Raw genomic sequence first — 22,934 nt, 5'->3', positions numbered from 1 at the left:
CGGACCCGCCCGCTCGGCCCCGAGCGCGTCCCCACCCGCGGGGCGGGCGGCCCCGAGCAGCCCCGGCGGCGCCGCGCAGGCTCCGGGCAGCGGCCGCGCCTCCGCCAGCCCCGGGCTCGCCGGCGGCAGGGGAGGGGAGGGTAAGGCCGGGGGAGGGCGGGGGCGCCGGGCTGCTGCCCCCGGGAGGCGGGGGGCGCTGCCGCGGGCCCCCGGCCGTGCGGGACGGGCGCGCTGCTCCCTCCCCGGCATCAGCCCTGCCCGCCGGGCTCAGTGCCTTGGGCGGGCCCGAAGGGCGGCAGCGGGCGCGGCCGGGCTCGGTGCACCCCTGCCTCATGCCGGCTCAGAGACTGTTTTTCCTTTTCTTTCCTTGCCCCCGTCTCGGTGGGGACAAGCCCAGCCGTGTGGGGATCAGAGGCCTGAGGGGGCACCGGCAGCAGCCAGAGCCGGCCCGGGGTCGAGGAGCAGCGCTCGGGCCGCAGGCGAGAAGGGCGCTGAGGGAAGGCGCTGGGGGCACTGAGCAGCGCTCTGCACGCCCAGCAGCCCAGCGAACACCGGCACAGCCTGGCCGGGCACACCGCGGCACTGCTGGCCAGCGGGGCTCTGTGCAGCTGTGCAAAAAGTCTCTTTCACTGAAAGGTACGAAAAGAAACAAAGCGCATGAAAGGAAGGAAGGAAGCGCCCTCAGCGCTCAGCAGCCAGGAGACCGCTGGGGACAGGGACCTGCCGCTTCCGCGATGCTGCGCAGGAGGTCTGGGTAGGAATTGCCAGAACTCTTGCTGCCTGCTTCCAGTTTGGGAGATTCACCACCCTCTTTTTGCTCATTCCCTTTTCCACAGTCAAAGAGCATAAAGCACAAAATGCCTTGTATCGAGCAAAAGACAAACAAAGAAATGCACCCATCCAAAACCCAAGCCAAAGTGCATCTGGCTTGGGATGAATACTGGACCATGTCTGCTGGGAGTGAGAATTTTTCAGAAGGCTGGACTCCAGTCCAAAACGGACCCTGTCATTTGGAGTCTGAATATGAAAACAGCTTGCAAAACATTTTTTCAGGCTTCTGACAAAAGAGTTGGTCCTTCTTTTGCTCTGGTATCTAGGCTACATTGTGCAGGCTCATGCATATCACTGGTTTTATTCACATGAGTAATTCCATTTGAATTTGGAGCGACAACGTGTATGTGTAAAGTTACTCATATGCTTTCTGTCTCTTTTGTATATTGAAATGATGTGGGTTTCGTTTTTTTCCATTTGATGGTGCAGCCCAGTAACTGTTGGCATCAAGGTTATAGTGAACCATCACAGTTATTATTACTGTTTGTCAGCTGACACCTTTGTTTTCCTTGCCAGACTAAAATGCAGCTATTCCTCTCTATGCAGTTTATTTCATCTATGCAATTATATCATGTTTTTATGCAACCATCTTTCACCTGATGGTGTAAATTCATCTCTCCATAAAAGATCTTTTTGTACTCAGCTTTTTCTCCAGTCATGACTGACAGTCATTCCAGTTGTGCCATCTGAGTTTTTCTCACACAAGTCTCTCATGACTTCTCCCATACAGAATAATCTAAACTCATACTGATTCTAACAGGATATCTGGATGTTTTAGTATCTGCCAGCTGGAACTTTTTATTTTTCTGATTGCCAAATGCCCTTTCTTTCCTCCTTCATATTTCTTCAAGCTACAGCTTCTGCTATTCTCATAACCTTGTATGTCTTCTCTATCTCATTGCTGCATTTTTGTCTAAGGGCAAAATGTCACGGGGACAAGGAAAACACAATGTCTATCTTCCATGAAGTGTGGCATTAAGTTTTAAGTGTGACTCAGTGTTTTATTAGATGCTGCTTTTCCTCAGTCAGGGGATATAAAGAACAACCAAGTAAAATTCAATGCCGACTTTTTGGTTTTAGTGGAAGATAACAGTTTTTCACTGAAGACTCTCAGCTGTCAGGCACATGCTCTAGTACCTTAATTCATGCCTGAGGAGAGTAGTCAGGCTGAGCAGTCACTGACTCCTTTGTCAACCACAGTCTTTCTTCCTAACCTAGAAAATTTTGTGAATTAGTGTGAGTAGAGTCTCCCTTAGGAAATAAAGTATTTGAAGTTACTTCAGCAGCAGGTCACAAGCTGTCAAGAAGATGCATTCAGTCACACCTAAGGACAGATTTATTACATTCAGTCTCCAGGGGACCTGCCTACTGTACCTTGAAAGAATCCAGCTAGTTAGTTTTTGTGAAATCCCCAAATGATGCCTTCTAGGAACACTGAGAACTGCTGTTTCTGGGAGAAGGGTGATGACCTGTGCATTGAAATGACCTGCTCCAGTGGTGACAGGACAAATTACTTCCAAGGAAAGGCTAAAAGGCCAAATACATCTTAAGACTGCCCTGAGAACATGGTGGGAATTGCTCATTTCTTTTCTCGTAAAGTCTGAGGACCAGGAACTGTATTTCCTCCCTCTGTCATACCTGGAAGATGCAAAATCACCTGTTTGTCTCGGGTAATTTCTGCAGAGCTTCCCTGCAGCAGCACTCCAGAGTCAGGGTGTCCATTCCATTCTGCATTGTGCTGAGACCACAGCACACACTGAGTTCTGCCCAAGGGTGGCGTCACCAACAGGACCCGAAATAAGATTTAAAAAGCAGATTCGGTTCCTGCAGTGAATATCCCAGTAAGGACTATAAATAAATAAAACCCATACACACACTGAATATGAGCATAAACTTTTGCTCACACATGGCTGCTGCCCTGGATTTCTATATCCATAACATGCTGCACTTGTGCCACCCATGGATGTGGATTTAGGGAAGCTCTTTGTCAGAAACTTCATTCAAAATTGAGATGCAGTTAAATAATTAATTGCAAATGTAAATTGTAATTAACAGATTCCCTGGGGAGGTCTACTAATCAAAACTATATATTCTAATTTTTAGTTTTTTAAAAATCCCATTCTTAAAAAAACCGAAACTATCAAACAACTAACAAACAAAAACCAAACAAAAAATCCCCAGCTAATGAAATTTTAATTTACTAAGGAAACTAAGGTGGGAAAAATTTATTCACTTTCATCTTACCATAAAACATATTTAAATACAGTGGAAAAGGCAATTTCCTGATTCATATGCTAGAAATGTATATAAAAATGTAACAACCCCAGAAATATTTAAGATAATGAATTTCTTTTTTTCAGATACTTCCTCCACCATATTTGGGAAATAGATGAAATATTTACTGTATTATTCTAAACCAAGTGTGTATTTTTGTGTGTGATAAATTTGTTTACTTAAAAATAAGAAATATACCTAGCATATAGAAAATACAACTGTATATCTTTATATTTATTTAAGAAGTTAATTTATTACTAGTTAAGAATTCACTTTGCAACAGAGATGAAATAGTGTTACAAAACACAACTAAAGGATTTTCATTCTTGGGTGAAAGCTTCTAGAAAAAAAAAAGAATGTATTAATAATGTCAATTTGCAAATTTTAATTTTGCAATGATACACAAACATAAATTTATTATGAACTTTTAAATTAAAGCTTTAATATTAATGTGATCTGAATTAAAGAAAAGCAGTCTCTTGCCTGCAGAGCTGCAGAAGCAGGCAGTGAGCTTTTCTCTGGGAGAGATTGATGAGGTTCTCTCTGTTGTGCAGTGAAGGTGCCAAAGCCCTCGGTGCTGTGGCACTGCTCTCTCCAGAAGGAGCAGTTACAAACAGAGCCTTACAGCCTAGAGAAACTGTAATTACATGCTTTATAGCATGGAACATATTATAGAAACTGCAATATATGCTGTTTCACAAGAGTTACCCCCTTTAATATACCTGTTCATGTCAAAAAGCATTTTGAAGCACTGAGATATAGCAGTGATCATGTTTACAAATACTGCCCTAAAACTGTTAAAATTCAACTAAGAGTTATTCAAATAAAAGCTGTCCAGTTTTTCTGTCAGCTTTTAGTATGTCTGCTCTAAGCTTTATTCAGACAACAGGGTTGTTATTGTTGTACTTGAAAGTACCTATCTTTCTTCTGGACTCTGAAATCAGGATGGAGCTGTGTCTTCTGCTTCGACTTGTCATTTTACAAACCCTCCTTCTGTCCTTCAGCTTCTCCCTGTAAGAAGCAATACCTCTTTCTGTTCCCTTCCTTTTGTCTTGACTCCTGCACTGTAAGCTCAGGCATGTGTAACTGCATGTTTTACAGCACGTGGCAGAGCCAGGCCCTTATTTCAGTACAGAATGCAATAATACAGAACTGTCACAGACACCCAACACTCCTGGAGCCATTCACGTTTTCAGGGTGAAACTCTGAAGCTGAGCATCTCTGAAAATTACTTCCTGTATTTTGAAAAAAAACCAAACCAAACCAAAAAAAACCTCACCACAGAAACAGTTCAGGTTATCTTGAGTTTAGGAAAAAATAAAATAGCAAACCAGAGGATACTAGATTTACCACACATAGCGAAGCATTGCAAGTAAACATGATATACTGAAAAAAGCCTTTTTCTCTATTCTAAACAAGTTGGGTTTGTTTCTAAAACTTTGTAAGGGCCTTGCAAGTCTCCAGAGTTTCCTCATTCATGCAGGCAGTCCCGTTAGAACAAGACTTACAATAAAACCACCTCCAGAGCCAAGGTTTCTGGGATAAGTACAAATGCGAAGATCTGTTATTATTTTTGAAAAGCAGTAAAACATCAAGTTGCCTAGTGAGAAAATGCAGTGTTCTGCCTGGAAAGGCTCAAGGCTTGAGTTCAGAAAACTGGGTTATTAACAAAAAAGCCCCAAAACAGAACAAGGTTTCCTACTTGGGCCCCTCCCCATATGAGTGGTTTCATATCTCATTATATTCCAAAAAGCTTGATCATTTTAAAAATGAAACTTTTCTGAGTGTATTGAAAACAGATGGAAATGAATCAAGGGGCTGAGATAGAAAAACGCTTTACTGAAGATCCATTTAAGCAATACTTTAAATAAATAAATCATTTGTCTGAGAAACCACATCTATCAGAAATATAAATAATTATATAATGAACATATAAACTACATTTCCTGAAGTAATTCCTGTCTTGCTACATTTCCTGAATTATTTGTATTATGAAACAGTAGTGGGGCACCATTAATTGATACACACTCAGTGCTATAGTTACTGCACTAATTGCAGCTCTCCAGGCCCTCCACTCAGCTCCTCCAGCCCTTTAACAATTGGGATTGATTGCACAGAAGCTATTTTTAGAATGGAATGGCAGAAGACTTTGGAGAGCAGCAGACATTTTTGTGTGTGCTACAGCTGTTTTGGGGGAAAAAAAAAAAGTTGAATAAAAATGTTCAGAGTTGTCTTTTTGGATGTTTTTTTCTGAAGTCAGAGCTTCTTATTGGATAACTGATATTGTGTCAAGTTGAAACTGAGGTCAGTGGTGCAGGACACAGAGGACAAGGCTCAGTGATATTGTTCTCAGAAGAGGAGCAGCTTTTCTTTGGAAATGGGACTGCTCAGGTTGACAGTAGATGAACTCTGGTGGGTTGAGTTTTGTAGACAGGCAATCAAGGACAGGACAAACTTGACAGGGAGTCAGGTTTGCAGTTTAAAATACCGATGATGAAAGGCCAGATTCATTATTAACTTGGTGGGGTTTTTTCACAGCTCTGAAGTGGAGCAGTTAACTGATTGTTAGGGACTGTAGGTCTGCTTCCAAGAATGCTTCAGCTGAGAGTAAATAGCCAAGATTCACAAGGGCCAGCCAATGCTGAAAAGGTGTGACCGGGAGCTGACACCCATTGAGTTCATCCCCACTTGGCCTTTTGTTATCCCATCCTGCTCACCTGCCTTGCAAGAGTTCAGCTGGGCTAGACAAACAATTGGACAGGACTTTGTTGCTAATCTGTTCTATGAAATCAGGGCTGTCATCATCTCTGAATGCTTGTACAACAGGAGGCAAGGCTTGGAGGAAGAAAAACAAGGAGAAATATGTAGGAAGAAGAATAACCAGCTTTATAACTGAGAAAGAAACCACAAACAGCAAGGGGACAAGCCTGTTTACCTATGTAAAGTATTGGCAACCTATCACCTTTTCAGAGTTAATGGTATCAATAGCAGTAATACCTTGGCACTGTCACACTGCACTGCATCAGCAAATCTGAAGTGTTGTACTAAGGAAGTGACTGTCCCCATTTAGTTGTGGAAGTGAATGATTTGGCTGTGGTTGCTCAGAAGCTTGGCAGAGTTAGGGAGATAATCCCTGTTTCATGCCTTCAGCTGCTTTTCCCTTTTCAATGGGATGCCAGAAAGCATTAGGGACTTACCTATAATGTGTCATTACTTCATATCTGCTAATTCCCCTGGACATGAGAAATGCACCCTTAGTAACTGCCACCCATCTTTGTGTTCCTTCAGAGAAAACATCCAAAGAATATGCTTCAGTTTCTACAGTAAATAGCTTACAATACTGGTTTGCATTAAAAAAAATCCCAACAAAATTGAAGTAGTTAATCTTGCCTGAATATGCTGCAAGAGATTCTCTAGCATCTCTTTGTCACTGAATATATTCCAGTTCTAAAAAGGGTTAACTTTTAGAGATTAATTAGCTGATAAATTAGGTACAATGATTTCATATTAATATGAAATATAACTAGCTTTTGTATCTAGCTGGTTTTACTGAAATCTTTGTTCTTCAAGTTGAGTGCAGCTTGCCCTGGATTTACACATTACTCTTAGGTAAATGACTCTTCCCTGTTGATTTCCATCCTGGGTTCTCAATGCAGCTGGAATCTGGCTCCCACTGAAAAGTCTCAGAATTGGGAGACTGTCACTTCATTTGGTGATGTGCCACCTCAGACACATTATCAACACAAACTCCAAAATCTGGTCTTATGCTGGGGGCTTTTTGGGTGTGCTTTGCAAAATAATCTATGTTAAAATAAGCCACTGTTTTGAAGAGGGTTAATAGAAGAATGTTTTCCTGGTAGTTGTGTCTTCACGGAACACAGTGACATCTTGTGGCATGGGAAGGGCTGGTGTCATTTTTTTCCAGATGCATCCTCATTTCAGCAGTTTTACAGGTAAAAGTCTAAACAAATTCTGGACAACTGTTAATGCATTACTTCCATCTGTAATATTCACTCTTTCCAAAGTTCTTTTTAGTACAGATTTGTCTAAAGTACTCTTTTAGTTGTGAAAAAAGACCAAGTCCTGGTATGGTAAATGTGTAGTATGTTGGAGCTTCACAGTTCACCGACATTCCTTGGAAAACTTTCAGCTCCAGGAACGTTCCTCTCCCAGCCTCACTGGTACAAGAATCTGAGTCAGAATTTCTGGTGCTTTACTCAAGTTAGTGTACTATCACAGATGGACAAATTGTCCACTGTTGCTTTTGAGGGGATTGAAAAAAAAACACAGTAGTGTTTTATCATAAGGTGGAGATTTTTCTTTTTTCCTTTTTTGTCTTTTTGCAGACCAAACAGGGTTTAGCCCTGTCCCTGCTATTTTGGGACCCTCCTGTGGCATGGCAGCCCTTTGCAGGCTGATCCTTGGATAGGATCCCGGTATCAGCATGAAGGGAAGAGCTGCCGGCGGAGCGGCCGAGGCGCAGCAGCCGCGCCCCTGTGACCGCTACAAGCACGCCTGTGCTGAGTGCAGGGGCTTTGTTTATCTCTACGGAGGGCACGGCAGCACCGCGCTGAGGGACTTCTGGAGATACCACACAGGTGAGCCGGCCCCTGCTCTTGGGTGCCAGGGTTAAAGCCATTCCACATCCGTCATCGTGAAACTGAGGCTGCTCTGTGCTTAACAGATTATCCTCGTTTAAGGTCTTTCTGTCACAGGGCTGGATAAACTGCTTTTTGTTCATCGGGCAGATGGGGGGTGTTTGCTCCTCTTGCAAGTGTCCACAAAGTTTTGATTTCAGTTCAGTTCCTTTTGTTTTTGGTATTTTTCCCTCGAGCAGAAATACTGAGTCATTTAAAGTATCCTGATTCTAGTAAGGGATATCAATGAGCTTTGCTGACTCTCTAACACAGCAATAGTTCGTGCATATAAAAGTGCACAAAGGGAACATGTGAATATAATACCTTGTAGGTTTGCAGTATCAATGCACTATCAAATACAAGCCTTTGTATTTTTTTACTTGATGTATAGTTTTACCTGTTCACTTGTTACTGGAATAAAACAAAATTGTGCTGGGGTTTGTGCTCATGGAATTGTCCAAATTTGACGTAGGTAACAATTAAAATAGAAGCAGTAACAATTATTGTATTTAAATGTAACTATTACTGTTATATTTAAATTTGCTAAATAGAAAAATTCATATATTTCATTTTTAACAGAGGAAAGATGACAAAATGCTTCATTTTAAGCAGCACAGCCACATTCAAAGCCCACCTTTTCACCTTTTCCCTACTGTTAATGTGTTGAGTGCCCCGCTGTTTTAACTTCAGCTTTGGTTTATAGTGAAAAATGAATGGGAAATGTTGGATTGCTCAAGAGACGGTCCAGAAGAACTGGAAGAACATTCAATGGTGGCTTATAAGGTACTAGACCAGGATTTTATTGTCCATATCCTGACATTTTATTTCCTCCTATACAGTGCAATAAAATGCCATAGGTATTATGTACTGAAATGCTGTGCCCAGAAAGCATTTTTGTGTGGATGCAGCTCTGGATGTAGCTGTACCTGTGTTTGGAAATCTTTCTGAACAGTGGCAGTAATTCAACCCTGCAGCAGCCCCCTGGTTTCCTCAGTCAGTGCTCAATAAGCAGCAGTAATAGCAGATAAAGACCCTGGCAGCACTTTCTCTGACTTATCTGTGCAGTTGTAACAGTTGCTCTGAATTCATTTGCATGATCAGCCGCGGCACAAAAACATTCACTACAGAACTCGCGTACAACAGGGACGGGGGAGTAAAGCACAGCAAGAATTACAGCCCTGCCTGTGAGGGGAAGACAGAATTTAGGATATCAAGAGCTACCACACAAGGAAACATTCCTCTAAATATGCATAATCCAGTATACCTGAGCAATGCCTGAAGAGAGCTCCAGATTCCCAGCCCCAGGCTGACAAGAAGCGAGCAGTTCTGAAATATTGTTCCCATTAAACAGCACAGTGTTCTTCAGGGCTTCCCACTGGGAGAAAATAAAGAGAGAAAAATTAAAAATCAGTGGCTTTTTGGGATTGTTAAAAGATCATCATATTGTTAACTACATTTTGCTGATAGCAACCTTTGCATTTAAGAATTGTTTTTAAAATTATTTGCATGCGATGTGCCTTCCTGTAAGCAACAAATATTTGTGCATTTTGCAGGGCAGCCTGTATATTTTTGGTGGAATGGTGGATTCTGCTTTCACACAAGCAAAAACTCCTCTCTGGATATATGACATTGGTATGATACACAATAGCCAGTATTTTCCATGGGATATTCCACAGGCAGTAATAAATAATGAGAACCAAACTGTTTTCTTCTGCTTGTAACAGAGCCTTCCTTAAGCTTTACAACAAGTAATGTGTGTAAAACTGTGTGCATATTTTCCCTTCAAAATCAGGCTGTTCAGCTATCAGAGATGCAGGTCTTACTTCAATTAGAGAGGATTTTATGGGAAAATTCTATGTATTTTAAGGTCTCAGAATTTCCATTCCTCCCTCTCTCCTTCTTACATTTACTATTTGATCATAAGACATGATAATTAATGTATTATTTAATTTTTATTTTTAATGCCACATATATTTTAAAACCAAGCTTTCTTGGCTTCTACTTTCTTATGAAAGAAAGTAGATCAGTAAAATATATCTCATTTATACTTTTACTGAAGAAAAACATAAGCTAGAGCAAGAGAAATCAAATATTAAATAATATGGGAAATTAACATCAACATTTTATAACATGAATTTCTTTTTTTTCTCCTAAGAACAAACATTTGGGATCTCTTAAGTGTGTATTCTGATAAAAACAGTGCAGTATTTGAATTTAATAGCAAGGTCATACACCATGGACTCACCCATTGGAAATCCTGTGTGCAGTAATAGCTATTATTATATTATTATTATAATAGTTATTTTGATGTCAGATTGGGAGGAGAGAGAGAGAGGGGCTTAGTTCCTTTTGAGCCACTAAATCTTGTGTCCAGACCAAGATTTAGATTTCCTGGCTTCTTTTGCTACTTCACTATGTAACTTTAAATCAATGGGGGTTTTTCAACCCTTCCTTTGTGTTTTACACCCCTTCCTTTGTGTCTGAGATAACCTGCTGGAAGAAAGAAAAGCTTCAGAACATGTTTTAAAGAAGAAAGCATCTTCTACTCACAGTACTCACAGTGGAAATTGGAAATGAGTTATTCACCATTGGTTGTGTGTCTAGCTGTTTCATAGTTATTATTTAAAATCTTTTAGCAAGAATAGCTTTAAGTAATGCGAGCCTGCACTGATTCCTCATTGTATCTCTGTGCTGGGTTATCAGGTATTTCCTCTCCTTCACAGTGATCCCAGATCTGTGATTGCTGGCTGTTATTTGAGGGCTATTTAAGGGACCTATGAAAAAGAACAAGAAAGAATAAGTCTGCCATAATAAGGTGTGTGTGGCAAGCAGGAGGAGTCATACATCCATAGGGAAATCTGGGATTCCTATGAGTTCAGAAAATGATGATAATCCCAGGTTACTTCTGCATTATGAAATTCAGCTTTAGGAAACAGGAATACAGTGTGACACCTGTGTGATTCTGTATCAGATAAGGATAGAGGAAAACTGTTCAAACTGTGTCTCCTGAAGTCCCTCAGGCTGCTGCCCTAGCGGGATTTCTTCAGCCTTGTTAGTAGAAAACACCTTGAGAATGAGCTGTGTAATTTGAGCAGTTACTGTGGGAGGAGTGTCCTCTTGTGGTGCGGGCCCTAAACTGCGCTTGATTAACTCAATCCCCAGATTCCGCAAGATGGACAGAGAGCTGCAACGAACCAGCAGAGACGGAGGTAAGGAGCCAGGAAGTGGGGAATGTGTGAATCAAATGCCTGTTGCTTTGTTGATTAAACAGATTGCTTTGAAATATGTTCCCCCAAACAGTTCCAATCTCATCTCTTCAGAGACATGTGGCTGTATGTTATTTCTTTGCACTTTCAATAACTTAAGGCTTTTTCCTTCTTCAAAACAGTGTTTAAAAATACTGCTCTTAAATTTTAAGTCCTATATAAGAAGTTAAGTCCTCTCCTCTGCTGCTGCTTCTGTTTCTCTGAAATCCCTATCAAGAAAACTAATTTTAAATGGAATATTGCAACCATACGTGAAGCCTGTGCTTTTAAAAGTAGGGTTGTGAAAACAGATTGGCAGCCACGCTAATACATTTTGGAACGTGAAGTGCTGCAGCATTTTTCAATTCTTCAGTGTGAACACGTGGACTCACCAAGTTACTGCCACTTCTAATTGAAACCTGAGTGGAAGCATTTGTGGCTTGGTCTTTTGAGATTGATTCTGTATCACTACACATTAGGAATCACTCATTTTTTGCTACTGAAACTTCATCATCACAATGCTTCTATACCTTGAAATTACACCCAAAATTTTCTTTTAAGATGTGACACAGTTACCACTCCGGTTACCTTTGCTTGATGGAGGAGTAAGAGAAAGATTAGGACTGCAGGGTCATTTGTGGGGGAAAAAAAAATGTGAATTTCCCAAACAGACATTGCTGCTGGTATGACTTTATAGGTTTGTATTTTTGAATTGTTCTAGAGCTCTGCACCAGCTAACAGAAAAGGTCACAGTGCAGTCGTGTACCATTCCAGCATGTACATCTATGGGGGATACTTTGGCATCAAAGGCATTTGTCAGGAGTTTTGGGAATTCCATTTTGGTAAGTTAAAAAAGCAGGATAAGGTTTTGATCCAGTGTAAAACAACAACTGCAGCAGGAAAGCTTGCTCTGCTAAGAAAATTCTTGTCAGTAGAAATGCTCCAAGTTAGTTTTGGCTTCTCTTTGACAACATTTAGTGATAAATTGTGTCAAATTCAATTAATTGCTAGCTAAAATTTATTAGACTATTAAACTGGAATACATTTTGCAGTATTTGCCAGTTTCACAGCTGAAAATCAGACAGAATATTTGTTTACTACCCAATAAAATTCTTCAAGGATTACTTAAAACTTTCAGATCCTGCAGGGACCCTGATTTCAGCCTATTAATGCCATCTTTTGATCTCAAATCTCCAACTGACCACAGAGAGTCAAACCTGAAGGAGATATTTTATTAGCATATTCATGACCAGTCTGATTCTTGCAAATGAGATGATTCTCAGAGATTTCCTAAATGCATAACTTGTTATCTCATGGCCATTCTGACACTATTTTGAAACAAATGATGGGTTTATCTCATCCTTCCTTCCCTCACAGGGAGAATAAGCATAGACATTAACAAATTAATGTTTTTGTTGACTGATTTTTTTCCTTCTAACAGCCAGGAAAATATCTTTCTGTATCAGAGTCAATGAACTGACAAAGCTGTAGGAAAAACTGCTCTGTAAATAAAATTTCCATGGCATCTGTCACACAGCATCTGACATTTTCATTAAAAGTTTATTTCAAAACTGATTTCTTAAAATGCACTTTTTCAGTGTCAGAATTTAATATGTAAACTCATAATAAGCTTAGAGCAGAAACCCTTATTCTCCAACTGAATAGCTACCTCCTGCAGGAAGCAAATCCTTTCTCAAATAGGGTAAATTTGATCCATGTATATGAATCAGTGGTTTTGTTTCAGATACCAGGAAGTGGGTGTGTGTCTCCAGCCCCGGCCACAGCAGCGGCCCCGGGGCGCGGCACGGCCACTCGGCAGTGGTTTATCACACAGCCATGTACCTCTTTGGGGGGCTGGTGGGGCTCACTGAGCAGAGGGACTTGTGGAAGTGGGACTTTGCAAGCAGCAGCTGGTCCAGCATCAGAACAAGGTAACCTGTTCTATTTGTTACGCTAAAAGAGCAGAGAAAGAGAATTGATCTTACTCTGATTCTGCGTGCGGGTGGAGAGGGAGCCGATGCCCTGTTGGTAATTGCAGGGATTGTTCAGATCAGGATGCAGTGCTGCTGCCATGCCTGGGGCTCCAGTTGGCTTTGCTCGGGAGAGCTGTTGGCAAGGCGTTGATGCAGCTGTCAGCAGTGTAATTTTGATGTCCCAATGCAGCTGTTCAGCAGTCATCCTTCTGAGTCAAAAGGAAAACAGAAGCTAAAATCAGTGCTAAGTTTCTTTTTGGTCTCCCCTTAACTGCTGGTTTCTCTTACCTTCAGCCAAGGACCTCCTCCAGTGGTAGGTCACGCTTCAGTAGTCTGCAAAGACTCTATGCTGATTTTTGGTGGAGGGATTTCCAATTCCAGCCCTAACGATGACCTCTGGAAGTATCATTTCCATACGCAGACATGGAAGAAGCTTAGCAGTACTACAAAGGGAAGCTTTTCTCCTAAAATGTATCACTGCATCTTAGGAATTGGTGTGGACTTCCAAACTACCTCAGATTTCACTGATACGTTCCCCAGCCACTGCAAGAGTGAGCAGAAGGCCCATCCCCAGCTGGTGCCCATCCTGAGGCACTCTGGCTTTTGCAGCTTCTTCTGCCCACAGCCCACGGAGCGGAGCAACGCCATCGAAATGAAAACCTTCAGCCTGCCCCTGCAGCCAGCAGAATTCCCTGCCTCCCAGACCACCTCAGAGACAGGACTAGGCCCAAAGAGAGACAGGAGCTGTTTGTCCAAGGACAAGGCTCTCCCTCTGTTGGCCTGTTCAGGAGAGGCTTTTGCTGCTGCTCAGGCTGTGGGTGAAGAGGAGAGACCTGACTGGGGGTGTGTGGCCACGGGGGGTGGGATCAGCAGGACCAACACACTGCTGCTCATCGGGGGCAAACCCTTGTCCAGCTTCTCTGAGATCTCCTTCAGGCAAATGGAGTTTGATTGCTTGTGATTGCTTTGCTTGCAAAGTGAAGGAATAAATTTCCACCACCGTGGCAGTAGGTGGAAAACCAACTGCTTGCAACTGTCTTCAGCTTCCTATCAGCACGCTGGGGAAAAAAAATAATTAAACCTTCTCATACTTGCTGTGAACAGATTTTTTACAATGTTAACAAAACCTGACATATATTTAAGTCACAACTTGCATGTAAGTTGTGATTTCTGAGAGGAGCTTGTTGGAATGCTGCTCTTTTTGTTACTTTTCTCCTGGTCACTTCATACCATTTCAAATTGGCAATGGCTGAGGCTGCCTTGAAAATCAGAACTGCAGTAACCCATGCTGGCTCCACAAGATGCCATTTCAGGGACAAAGCTTGCTCCTTTTGCACTGGCATAAGAGAGAAATACAATCACATTTGAGAGTTTCAATTAGTCTTAACATGAATGTTCTCTAAGATTTTATATTCTTGAGTGTCCTTTGCAGAATGTATTTGCAACATGAAAAGGCCTATGACAATGGAACCCAACAAACAAATCAGCAACTGAATTCCAGAAGTTATTCAAGGATTGTATATAACCTTGAGGAAGTGAAACAACGAGTGTCCCCTGGAAATCATCAGCAAGGACCAGAGGAAGGGCATTATACCTGTGAGAACAAAGGATGTGCCAAATGAGTGTTGGCTTTAATGGCTGAACACAGAATCAAAAGATTTCCCACAGTGTGGTGGGGAGAGAACAGAAAGAGGAGGGCTTGACAGAGTGGCACAAAGCATGGGCTGTTTGCACTGGTAACTCATGTTTTAGCCCTAAAGAGATTTCTGCTTTTCCAACTCTTTTATCACCCTACATAGTACTTGTTACACATTTCCTCCCTGTTGCAGTAAGTTCTGAGTTCATATATGGCTTTTTCATATATGACTTTTCTTTGCTGAAAAGAAAAAAGTGCTTGTTTTGCAAGGTAATATTGTCCAGTGTTCAAAGCACTTAATTCCAAAGAAGTTACTAAATACCCACCTTCTGACAGAACAGCAACTGTCTGTAAGAGCTGCTGGTGTCTGAAATTACTTGAAAGTTAATACTTCCAAGTATTTGAAAAGTTCAAATACTTTCCAAAAGTTTCATAGGAATAATGACTTACAAGTAATTTACAGATTTCAAGAATATTTAGAGATACTTTCATCATCTCTTCACAAGTAACTGTCATGTGAATTCAATAGGAAAATTACAGATGGATTTGCAAAAGGTACTTAAGAGTTATTTGCACCATCCATGACCCTTACCTGGAAACAGAGAGGACTGTACACTGCCACGTGAATAAAGCCTGCTCTGTTTCCTATCACTGTGTGCTCATGTTCACCTTTATGAGTCTAAAATATGTGTTTGTATTTTCTAACTGAACAAGTAACTTACCTTTCTGACCAAGGAACACGATTGTGCAAGCCCCAGTCATCTCCCTGCACTTCAGCCGGCTTCAGGGGCTGCCCAGTCTTTGAATTTCTCCCCCAAGAACAAGAATTTCCCAGTTTGAGGAGGTTTGTTTGGAGGGACATCAATACAGTGCCTGAGCTGAGCATGTACTCAGCACTGCAGTCTTAAATCAGCAGCTTGTTTTCCTGGTGCTGACTGACAAGTCTGTTTTGGCTTTATCCTGAGCTGCTGTAACATACAGCCTTTTATCTAGGATTGACAAGGGAAGGAAATTTAACTGGAAAGGGCAACAATAAGCCAGTGATTTTTCCAAGTCACGCGAAGGCCTCCTGGCAGGTAGCGGTATCCTGGGGATGTGCAAGAGCCCCAGGAAAATGGCATCCAGCCTCTGCCATTCCTTTCTTCCTGCCCCCTCAAACTCTCTTCCTTTGGCAGCCCCACGAAGGGTTTAACATTTACTCGGAGCCAACGCAGGCGGGACAGAAGCCAGCCCAAAGGCAATGGCTTGGCACGGGCAGGAAAAGCAGCTTGCAGTGAGCCCATCTCCCTGTTGGCTGCCCCGGGCTCTGCCCGTGTGCCAGGTCAGGTGGGGGCACAGCACTGGCAGCACCACACCCACTCCATCACTAAGGGTGCCAAACCTTGAGCCAGCCCTGAGGGCCCCGCTGTTCCCTGCCCCGGACAGGACACCAGGAAAGGCCTGGCTGCAGGGATGGGAGCTCAGGGCTGGGAGGCTGAGCTGGAGCTGGGCCCAGCCATGCTGTGCAAGGGAAGAGAGCCTTGATCCTCAGGTGGGGCTCTGTGCTACAGCACCTTTGCTGAAGCCACTGGAGGATGTTTTTCCCCCTGTGGCCCAATCCCAGGTCTTCAGAAAACAAGGGTGAGCTCAAGCTGGAAGAGAGGGGTGTTGGGAAATGAAGTGATTGCATCCCACAAATGCCCACAGGAGTGCCTGACACCTCAGTCCACTCTGGCCATGCACAAACCATATTTCAGGTACCCTCCAGTGTCCAGACCTAGGGACACAATCCTTGCTCGCACCACTGTGAGACTTCCTGATCATATCCCCTTCACACCTCAGCCAGTGCTATCAGCTCCACCAAAAGGGTTCTCAGAGCATCTCACTCCTCTTTTCCCCCTGCAGGCACCTTTTCAGAGAGGCAGAAAAGAGCCTTTGTGGATGTGCTTATGGTATTTCTCCATAACTGTAGCAGTTAAGAATTCATCCCATGCCCAAGCGAGTGACTAAAAGCTGCTGCCATCTGAAAGCTCGGTGGTGGCCTGCATGAAACAACGAATGGAATTACTCCAGCTAGTGGCAAATATTTAGCAACAAAACACAATACCCCATTCTTGGCTGGGACTGAAGGGGCTGCCACTGAAGTTGGCTGTTTAGAATGTCTATGAAAAGCAGGGAACCTTGCACATATCTGATATGCTTACAGAAATGCAGTCCATAGAACAAATGCAAAAGGATGCAGAATTCTTGGCAACCTCATCTGACATAAGATGTGCTGTTGTATCATAAATTTTATATAAGGGAACAAATTGATCAGCACTAAACATCTCAACAAACTCATTGTTTTAACTGACATTCTGTTTCTGAACATTAAAATGTATGAATGGCAGAAATATTATCCTCTAAAATGCAGATATTCAAAGGTTTTTACTAACAGAAACACCTAAATGTTTCATTGTTTTGAGTTGTAAGTGGATTTGAAGAACAGTTCAGTGATTTATCAGTGGGATCACAGTTTGACCTACACAACAAATTATGCCACCAGAGAAATTATCTCCTATGAGCTTAGTCATTAGGATGGAGTAATTTCTCTTCCTTTTGATACTTTCCAAATAGTTTTTGAGAAACAAAGATGATCAAAGGGTTTAGTTGCCCTTTGCTACCATCTTTAGCATTTAGCCAAAGTCAGGGCTTGGGAGTAAACAGTTCCCTTTAAACAATCAGTCATCAGTGCTGCTGCACTTGGGAGCCCAGCCCAGTCCCTGGCTGGCGACAGGAGTGAGGTTCTGGGTGAACCGGCCTGCGCTGGAACCACACCGGGCAGCTCGGGCTCCCCTTCTGGCACTGCACACCTGACAGTCCTCCTGGGCACTCTCAGCTCTGCTGGGAAAAAGCCATTGAATTCTTTAGCATCCACCTGCAAGCTCTGGTGCTGTCCTAAGTTACACTTTAACTGACAACAGGCTAAGCTTAGAGCAGCAACCCGGTGTCCCAAGCCCCAGCTGACCCACCTCTGAGTGCTGTGCCATGGAACACAGGGGGCCCAAAGATGACTCTGCAAGACTTTTGCACTGACATGGTGTATTTAAGACAAAACTACAGTACAAACATTCCAAGACTGGGTTGAGTGGACTACAGATCTACTTGTTCCCATGTACAGTTTCAATACAGATCTCAGTGCAGTGCCTAAGACAGTTCATATGTCACCAGTGTTGTGAAACAGAAGCAAGAGGGTGCACTTTGTTTTATAAAAAACCCAACAAATAAATTATACATTGAGAGCTATTGCCAAGCTTTACATATAAAAAGTAAAAATACAGTAGTTAGTGCGGCTTTAACAAAACAAATCTAGCTTAAAAAATATTCTTATATACTTTAAAAATAAGTTTGTCCAGTTATGTAGGTGGGGGTGGTGTGTGTGTTTATGGAGCAGAGTGCTCAAGCCAAGCAGTCTAAAGGAGGTGAATTCTGCAGGAGAACCCGGTGGCTCCCGGCCCTGTGGGCGAGGCAGTGCCTGCTCCTCAGGCCAGCAGCCCCTCGGAGCCGCCCGTGCCACCGCGCCGGGCCTGGCTGTAGGGCCGTGCTGAGCATCCCCACGGCACTGCCCGGAGCCAGCGCAGCTCTGCCTCTGCCCCGCGCTGTGGGGAGGGCCCTGCACTCCTGTCGGTGCTGCCAACACCTGCAGCAAACACACCCGGCTCACCCCGGTGTCACTGAAAGGCCATTAGTATATCCTGGTCTGTCTTTTGGTTGAAAAGTTGATTGTCCAGCTGCATTTGAAAGCTGTGACATTACAGTGTCTAACAGCTACATATATATATATATGTATGTATAGAGATACTACGGCTTCCTAAACTCAGAAACACTATGTGCCCAGACAGAGCTTTAAATGGTAGCTGGCTGCTAGCTGCTATCACTTCACCAGTAGATTTGGGTTGTACCAGAAAATGTTCACAATGTGAAAAATACATCCCGTGCTGTTTATGAAGGACACACTCATCCCAAGAGAATGTCTTTGCTTCATGAAATGAGAAGGAAGGAACAGGGTGCACACAAAGGGAGAGCAGGCAAGGACTGCAAACAGCTTGTAGAGAGACCCACACATATCTGCATTGTTCACCTGAGGTGCTCTAACAGGGCTGCAAATTTTCTTGCCAAAGTTGTCTCCAAAAAAATGTCCAAAATTATCTTACATAGCTGTCTGTCTTTCACAAAGTATGAGAAAAATTTAAGCTTAAAATCAAATACATTCAAGCTAATTCATTAACCATGACTGATTAACAGGTAAGTAGGTAATTTATGTGCTATAAATTACCTAATATTAAACTCTATTACCACTGAACTAAAGAAGAGATTCCCTTAATTCTGGTATAAGAAAGCCTCAACTCCGACATTTTAATGCCCATTTCCTAAGCCTGTAAATACACACAGCACATGCAGACTCTGGTTGTCCTAAACAGATGAGACTGAAATGCATCTCTCTCAGGTTAATCAGTCTGAGATAAGGGCAGAGATGCTGTTATAATAAACACCAAGATTTCTATGAAACCTTTTACTCCAGTCACAGAATGTGACTGGAGTAAAATCACTTTTACTTTCAGATGCAATCACTTAGCATTCATTCATTCACTCCTGTCAACTCTTACAGCTTTTCAGTGGTTGGCAGACCTGCCAACATCCTGACACCAAATTCACACAAAAGCTTTATTTATAAATCTCTTTAAATAAATACTAAAAAATAGACTTTAAGAACAAGCTTGGACCCTATAGCCAATCAATCAATAGTATAGCAATGGCAGGAAAATCCTTTTTTCAGTAGCACACAGGCATTAACTGATACTTTATAACACTAACTGTAGGAACTATTATCCCTATTTGTGTTTGATAAAATGCAGGTGATGAGGAATGCTACAGTACCTGTTAGGCAGTCATGTTGTAAGACAGTAGTTCTAGCTGCAAACCAGAACAGTGATGCCAGACTGCAGGATGTTCAATCACAAACCTGTGTCACCTTGGTCTTGCCAGGCTCCTACATAAGCAATGGTTTGGTTAGATAAGTAAGCTACATCAAGGTAAACTGAGTGAACAGTTGCTCCAAGTATCAGATTTTGCTGAGAGAGTTGGGTTTGTAGCCCCAAATCTATAAGATATTGCAAGTTCCCAATTTACCAGTTGAAGTGTTTGCATTTTTACATGAAGTTTCAAATATTAGTCCTCTGAAAATTGAGGAAAGCCTCACCCCTTTGAAGTTTCTGTGTGTGTGCATGTGTGTAATTACAACATTCCCCTCCAAACACGGCTATCCTGACCATGCTGAAATAACAGTTGGTTATTTGGAACCATTTAGATTTCAGGGGACACACTCACCACACGCTATTTACTTGTTATTTGCTGTGATGGCTTGGGAGGAATCTAAGGATGGTATTCAACACACAGTGCTGGAAAACTGTAAACTTCTGTTATTCCAGTTTTGGGAGGGATTCAAGCTGACAGTTCGCAGAGCTCCTGAACCCAACGGGAAGAGCCAAATATCAAACATGCCTAAGAAAATGCTACTGCATTCTGTCTATTTACAAACCCAACACATGTAGCTGGTGAATGCCAGCTCAGCTGCTGAGCAAACAGATGAATAGCAAGTGCCAAGTTTCCACACACAGTCCTGGCTTTGTGCAGAAAGCAGACTGTTGCAGCCATTGCTTCCCTTTTCCTGCAGGAACTTTGCTGGCAACTGCATTATTAATCCGGACTGAGACATTTGATATTCGAATCAGGAATCTTCTACATTTTAAAAAGCAGTAAGGCTGAGACTTAAAAGTGTAAAAAAAAGCTAATACTCAACTGGAAGTAGCAATGAGAAATCTGAAGGGCTGGGAGCAGGACCTGCCGTGTGCTGCCCTGGTGCTGGCTGGAGAGGCACCTGCAGCACCTGCCACTAATCCTGAAGTCCTGGCTCCTGAGGCAATGGCTGCAAAGCACTGCCTGCAGAGTCACTCTGGTATGTCAGTCCTAGGGGCTTTCTCTGGTCCCTACATTCCTCTGTTAAGGCCTCAGGGGTTTTGAGACGTGGCAGTGGGTAACGTAAAATCCAGATAAAATCCACGTGGCTTCTCCCTGAACGCTCATTCAGCATCTTGCAAAGAAGAGCACGAGAGCAACAGCAGCACAAACACCTTGGTCTGAATGCAGCAGCCTCACTGGGCCCAGCTCACTTGCACAACCCACAGTGGTTTGGTCCAAACCCTTATTTACACTGAGACACGTGCACACAGCTAGTGGGCAGAAATGAAATTGTGCATACAGGATCCAGAACAAATTTTCACATTTAAGTTTGTTTGTAAGAACCACATGCATGTAAGTATCTACAAACAGCGGCACTATTCAGAAAATGCCCTCCAACCTCAGTCACAGGTTCAAGCTTCTTCCTCAGAAGAAAAGATCTCAGCTGTTTCATCTGTACTTCTCTGCTAGATGTGGGATTCATCATCTTTGTTTCTGCTCTCTGTGACTCTGCATTACTTTTTTCACAGACTACATCATCAGGGTCCATGTGATGATACTGCTGCCCAGAGCTCAAAGGACCTCTGAACTGTATGCACTGTACCCCAAACCTGGGCACCCAAATGCCTTCACACTGGGCAGTGTGTGCTCTTACCTTCCTTCTACAAAGAAGTTAATTGCTTACAGGAATTTTTAATCCTTTTTTCCTATTTTCACCCTAGTCTTTCTGCTATTTGTTCCACATACAACTACTAGATGACACTTGGAATAGGATTCAAAGTGGTGTTAAAAATTGATCTAGTTGCATCCTCAGGCTGCAAAAATACCTGCTAAGTATTCCTTAAGCCCAGTGTCTGGAAAAAACACCCAGAATCAGCATGAAGAGAAACAAGAAAACTGTTTTCCTTTCTAGTCTTAGAAGACAACAATACTAATCAATAAGCAATTCCTGAAGCAAGCTGCACTCACACCTTCACTGCTTTGGCTCTTAAAACATACAGATCCCTAGTCTAAAATGTATTTGACTCATGTAGAAAATGAAATCATCAGTACAAGTATTCTGCTGTATTCTGCTAATGCTACAAGCTGTTTGGCAGGTAATTTCCATTTTCCTGGTTGCAATGAACAGCAGCTCAAACCCAGTCAACACAGCTAGTCACTGATGGATTAGACTCTCATGCTTTCCAGGTACTGTAACAGGGTGTGCAAGGATTATTAAGGGGGTTAAGGCCAAAAAGGAGAGCATGTGTTGGTACAACGAGGGAAAACCAGAGAGAATAATCACACAGAAGAAAATGTCCTTGGCTGCACGGAGGGACAGTGACCACCACGGAGAGCCTGTGCAGGCACGGCCACGAGGGGGCCCTGCGAGTTCTCCTCATCCCTGCTCCGTTCATCATCCCGCAGCCATCAGGGCCCCAGCTCACACCCACAGCTCTGACACCTTCCAGCACCAGAGCCAGCTCAGGGTAAGGAACCATCAACCAGCACGAGCAGGACACGGCTGCTTTCTTTTCCTCAGTTCAGAACTAGCGCCAGTGTGACAGTTCGCTTCTCCTGAAGGAGAAGATCGAATGTGCATGTGGTTTTACATCCCAGTTCAGGCTGCAGTTCCAGTTATTGTGAAAAATGCAGAAGTCTCTTCCTGGATCCTGGCAAACCAGCTGGCTGTCTGACTCCCATTCAGAACGAGTTTGATCCCAAGCAAGTCTTTTGGAAGGATCCCATGGAGACATGTTAGAAGATTTGAGTTTTTACAAGGTGAGAGTTTCAGACACTCCTTCTTCTAGAGTTCAGTGGTGAGTAAACATTTTGTTCTTACTGCAGCATCCTCAGTAACTGGGCTAAAAGGGGTGAAAAAAATAAGGTTCTGTAAATACATTCCTCCAAAAAGGTCTGCCATGATGCATTACAAGAGAGGAGTATTGCTTCAAAGAGCATTCATGGCTGTTCCCCTTGTAACTTAATGAGACCAACAGACAAACTTTTCTAATGGACAACTGCAGCAGAACAAACAGAATAAATTTAAACAATGCAGCAGTAGCACCACTGCCATTCTTTAAAGATGGTCACTGCAAGGCCTGGTTGTCACTGCCATCATTCTGCCTCACCAGCATGGCAGAATGGAATAGCAAGGGAAAAGGCTTCTACCAGTTGGGTTTTCTGACACTCTTATAGCTTGGAAGTAACTGGGAGGGCATCTCCCCCCTCCCACCAATCCTCTGGCAGGTACTGAAACACTGTAAAGAGATTTCTCAGAAAATTCTTCAGTACCATAACTTCAGTCTATCATTAGAACATCTGAGCAGGTAAGGAAAGAAACTGAAGTGAAATTATAACATACACACATCCATTTATTTGT

At 42.8% G+C, this 22,934-nt stretch overlaps 2 protein-coding genes across 9 annotated transcripts in view; one reads left to right on the top strand and one right to left on the bottom strand.

Annotated features, from left to right (window-relative positions):
• On the top strand, window positions 1-14,086 carry LOC102060433 (leucine-zipper-like transcriptional regulator 1). 3 transcript variants are annotated; one of them, XM_074548765.1, is made up of 8 exons: window positions 1-140; window positions 7,452-7,703; window positions 8,446-8,525; window positions 9,296-9,374; window positions 10,905-10,951; window positions 11,709-11,829; window positions 12,732-12,918; window positions 13,255-14,086. In XM_074548765.1, exons 2-8 carry the CDS (start codon window positions 7,550-7,552, stop codon window positions 13,919-13,921), a joined length of 1,335 nt encoding a protein of 444 aa, XP_074404866.1. In that variant the 5' UTR covers window positions 1-140; window positions 7,452-7,549; the 3' UTR covers window positions 13,922-14,086. The 3 variants fall into 3 exon arrangements, with proteins under 3 accessions (XP_074404866.1, XP_005485236.2, XP_074404865.1); XM_005485179.4 differs by lacking the exon at window positions 1-140 and adding an exon at window positions 637-754; XM_074548764.1 differs by lacking the exon at window positions 1-140 and having other exon boundaries at window positions 7,073-7,703.
• Window positions 14,087-14,302: 216 nt separating this feature from the next.
• Window positions 14,303-22,934, bottom strand: part of EPB41L5 (erythrocyte membrane protein band 4.1 like 5) — a 57,277-nt gene continuing 48,645 nt past the window's right edge. For all 6 annotated transcript variants that reach the window (XM_074548760.1, XM_074548758.1, XM_074548759.1 and 3 more), the window contains one exon: window positions 14,303-22,416. In XM_074548760.1, the coding sequence (XP_074404861.1) occupies window positions 22,359-22,416 (58 nt within the window). In that variant the 3' untranslated portion in view covers window positions 14,303-22,358. The remainder of the gene's footprint in view (window positions 22,417-22,934) is intronic.

This window comes from Zonotrichia albicollis, chromosome 10 (assembly GCF_047830755.1).
Source record: "Zonotrichia albicollis isolate bZonAlb1 chromosome 10, bZonAlb1.hap1, whole genome shotgun sequence".
In the NCBI taxonomy this organism is placed as follows: domain Eukaryota; kingdom Metazoa; phylum Chordata; class Aves; order Passeriformes; family Passerellidae; genus Zonotrichia; species Zonotrichia albicollis.
The sequence above is the reverse complement of the archived record's forward strand: the minus strand, read 5'-3'. Positions and strand labels throughout refer to the sequence as shown.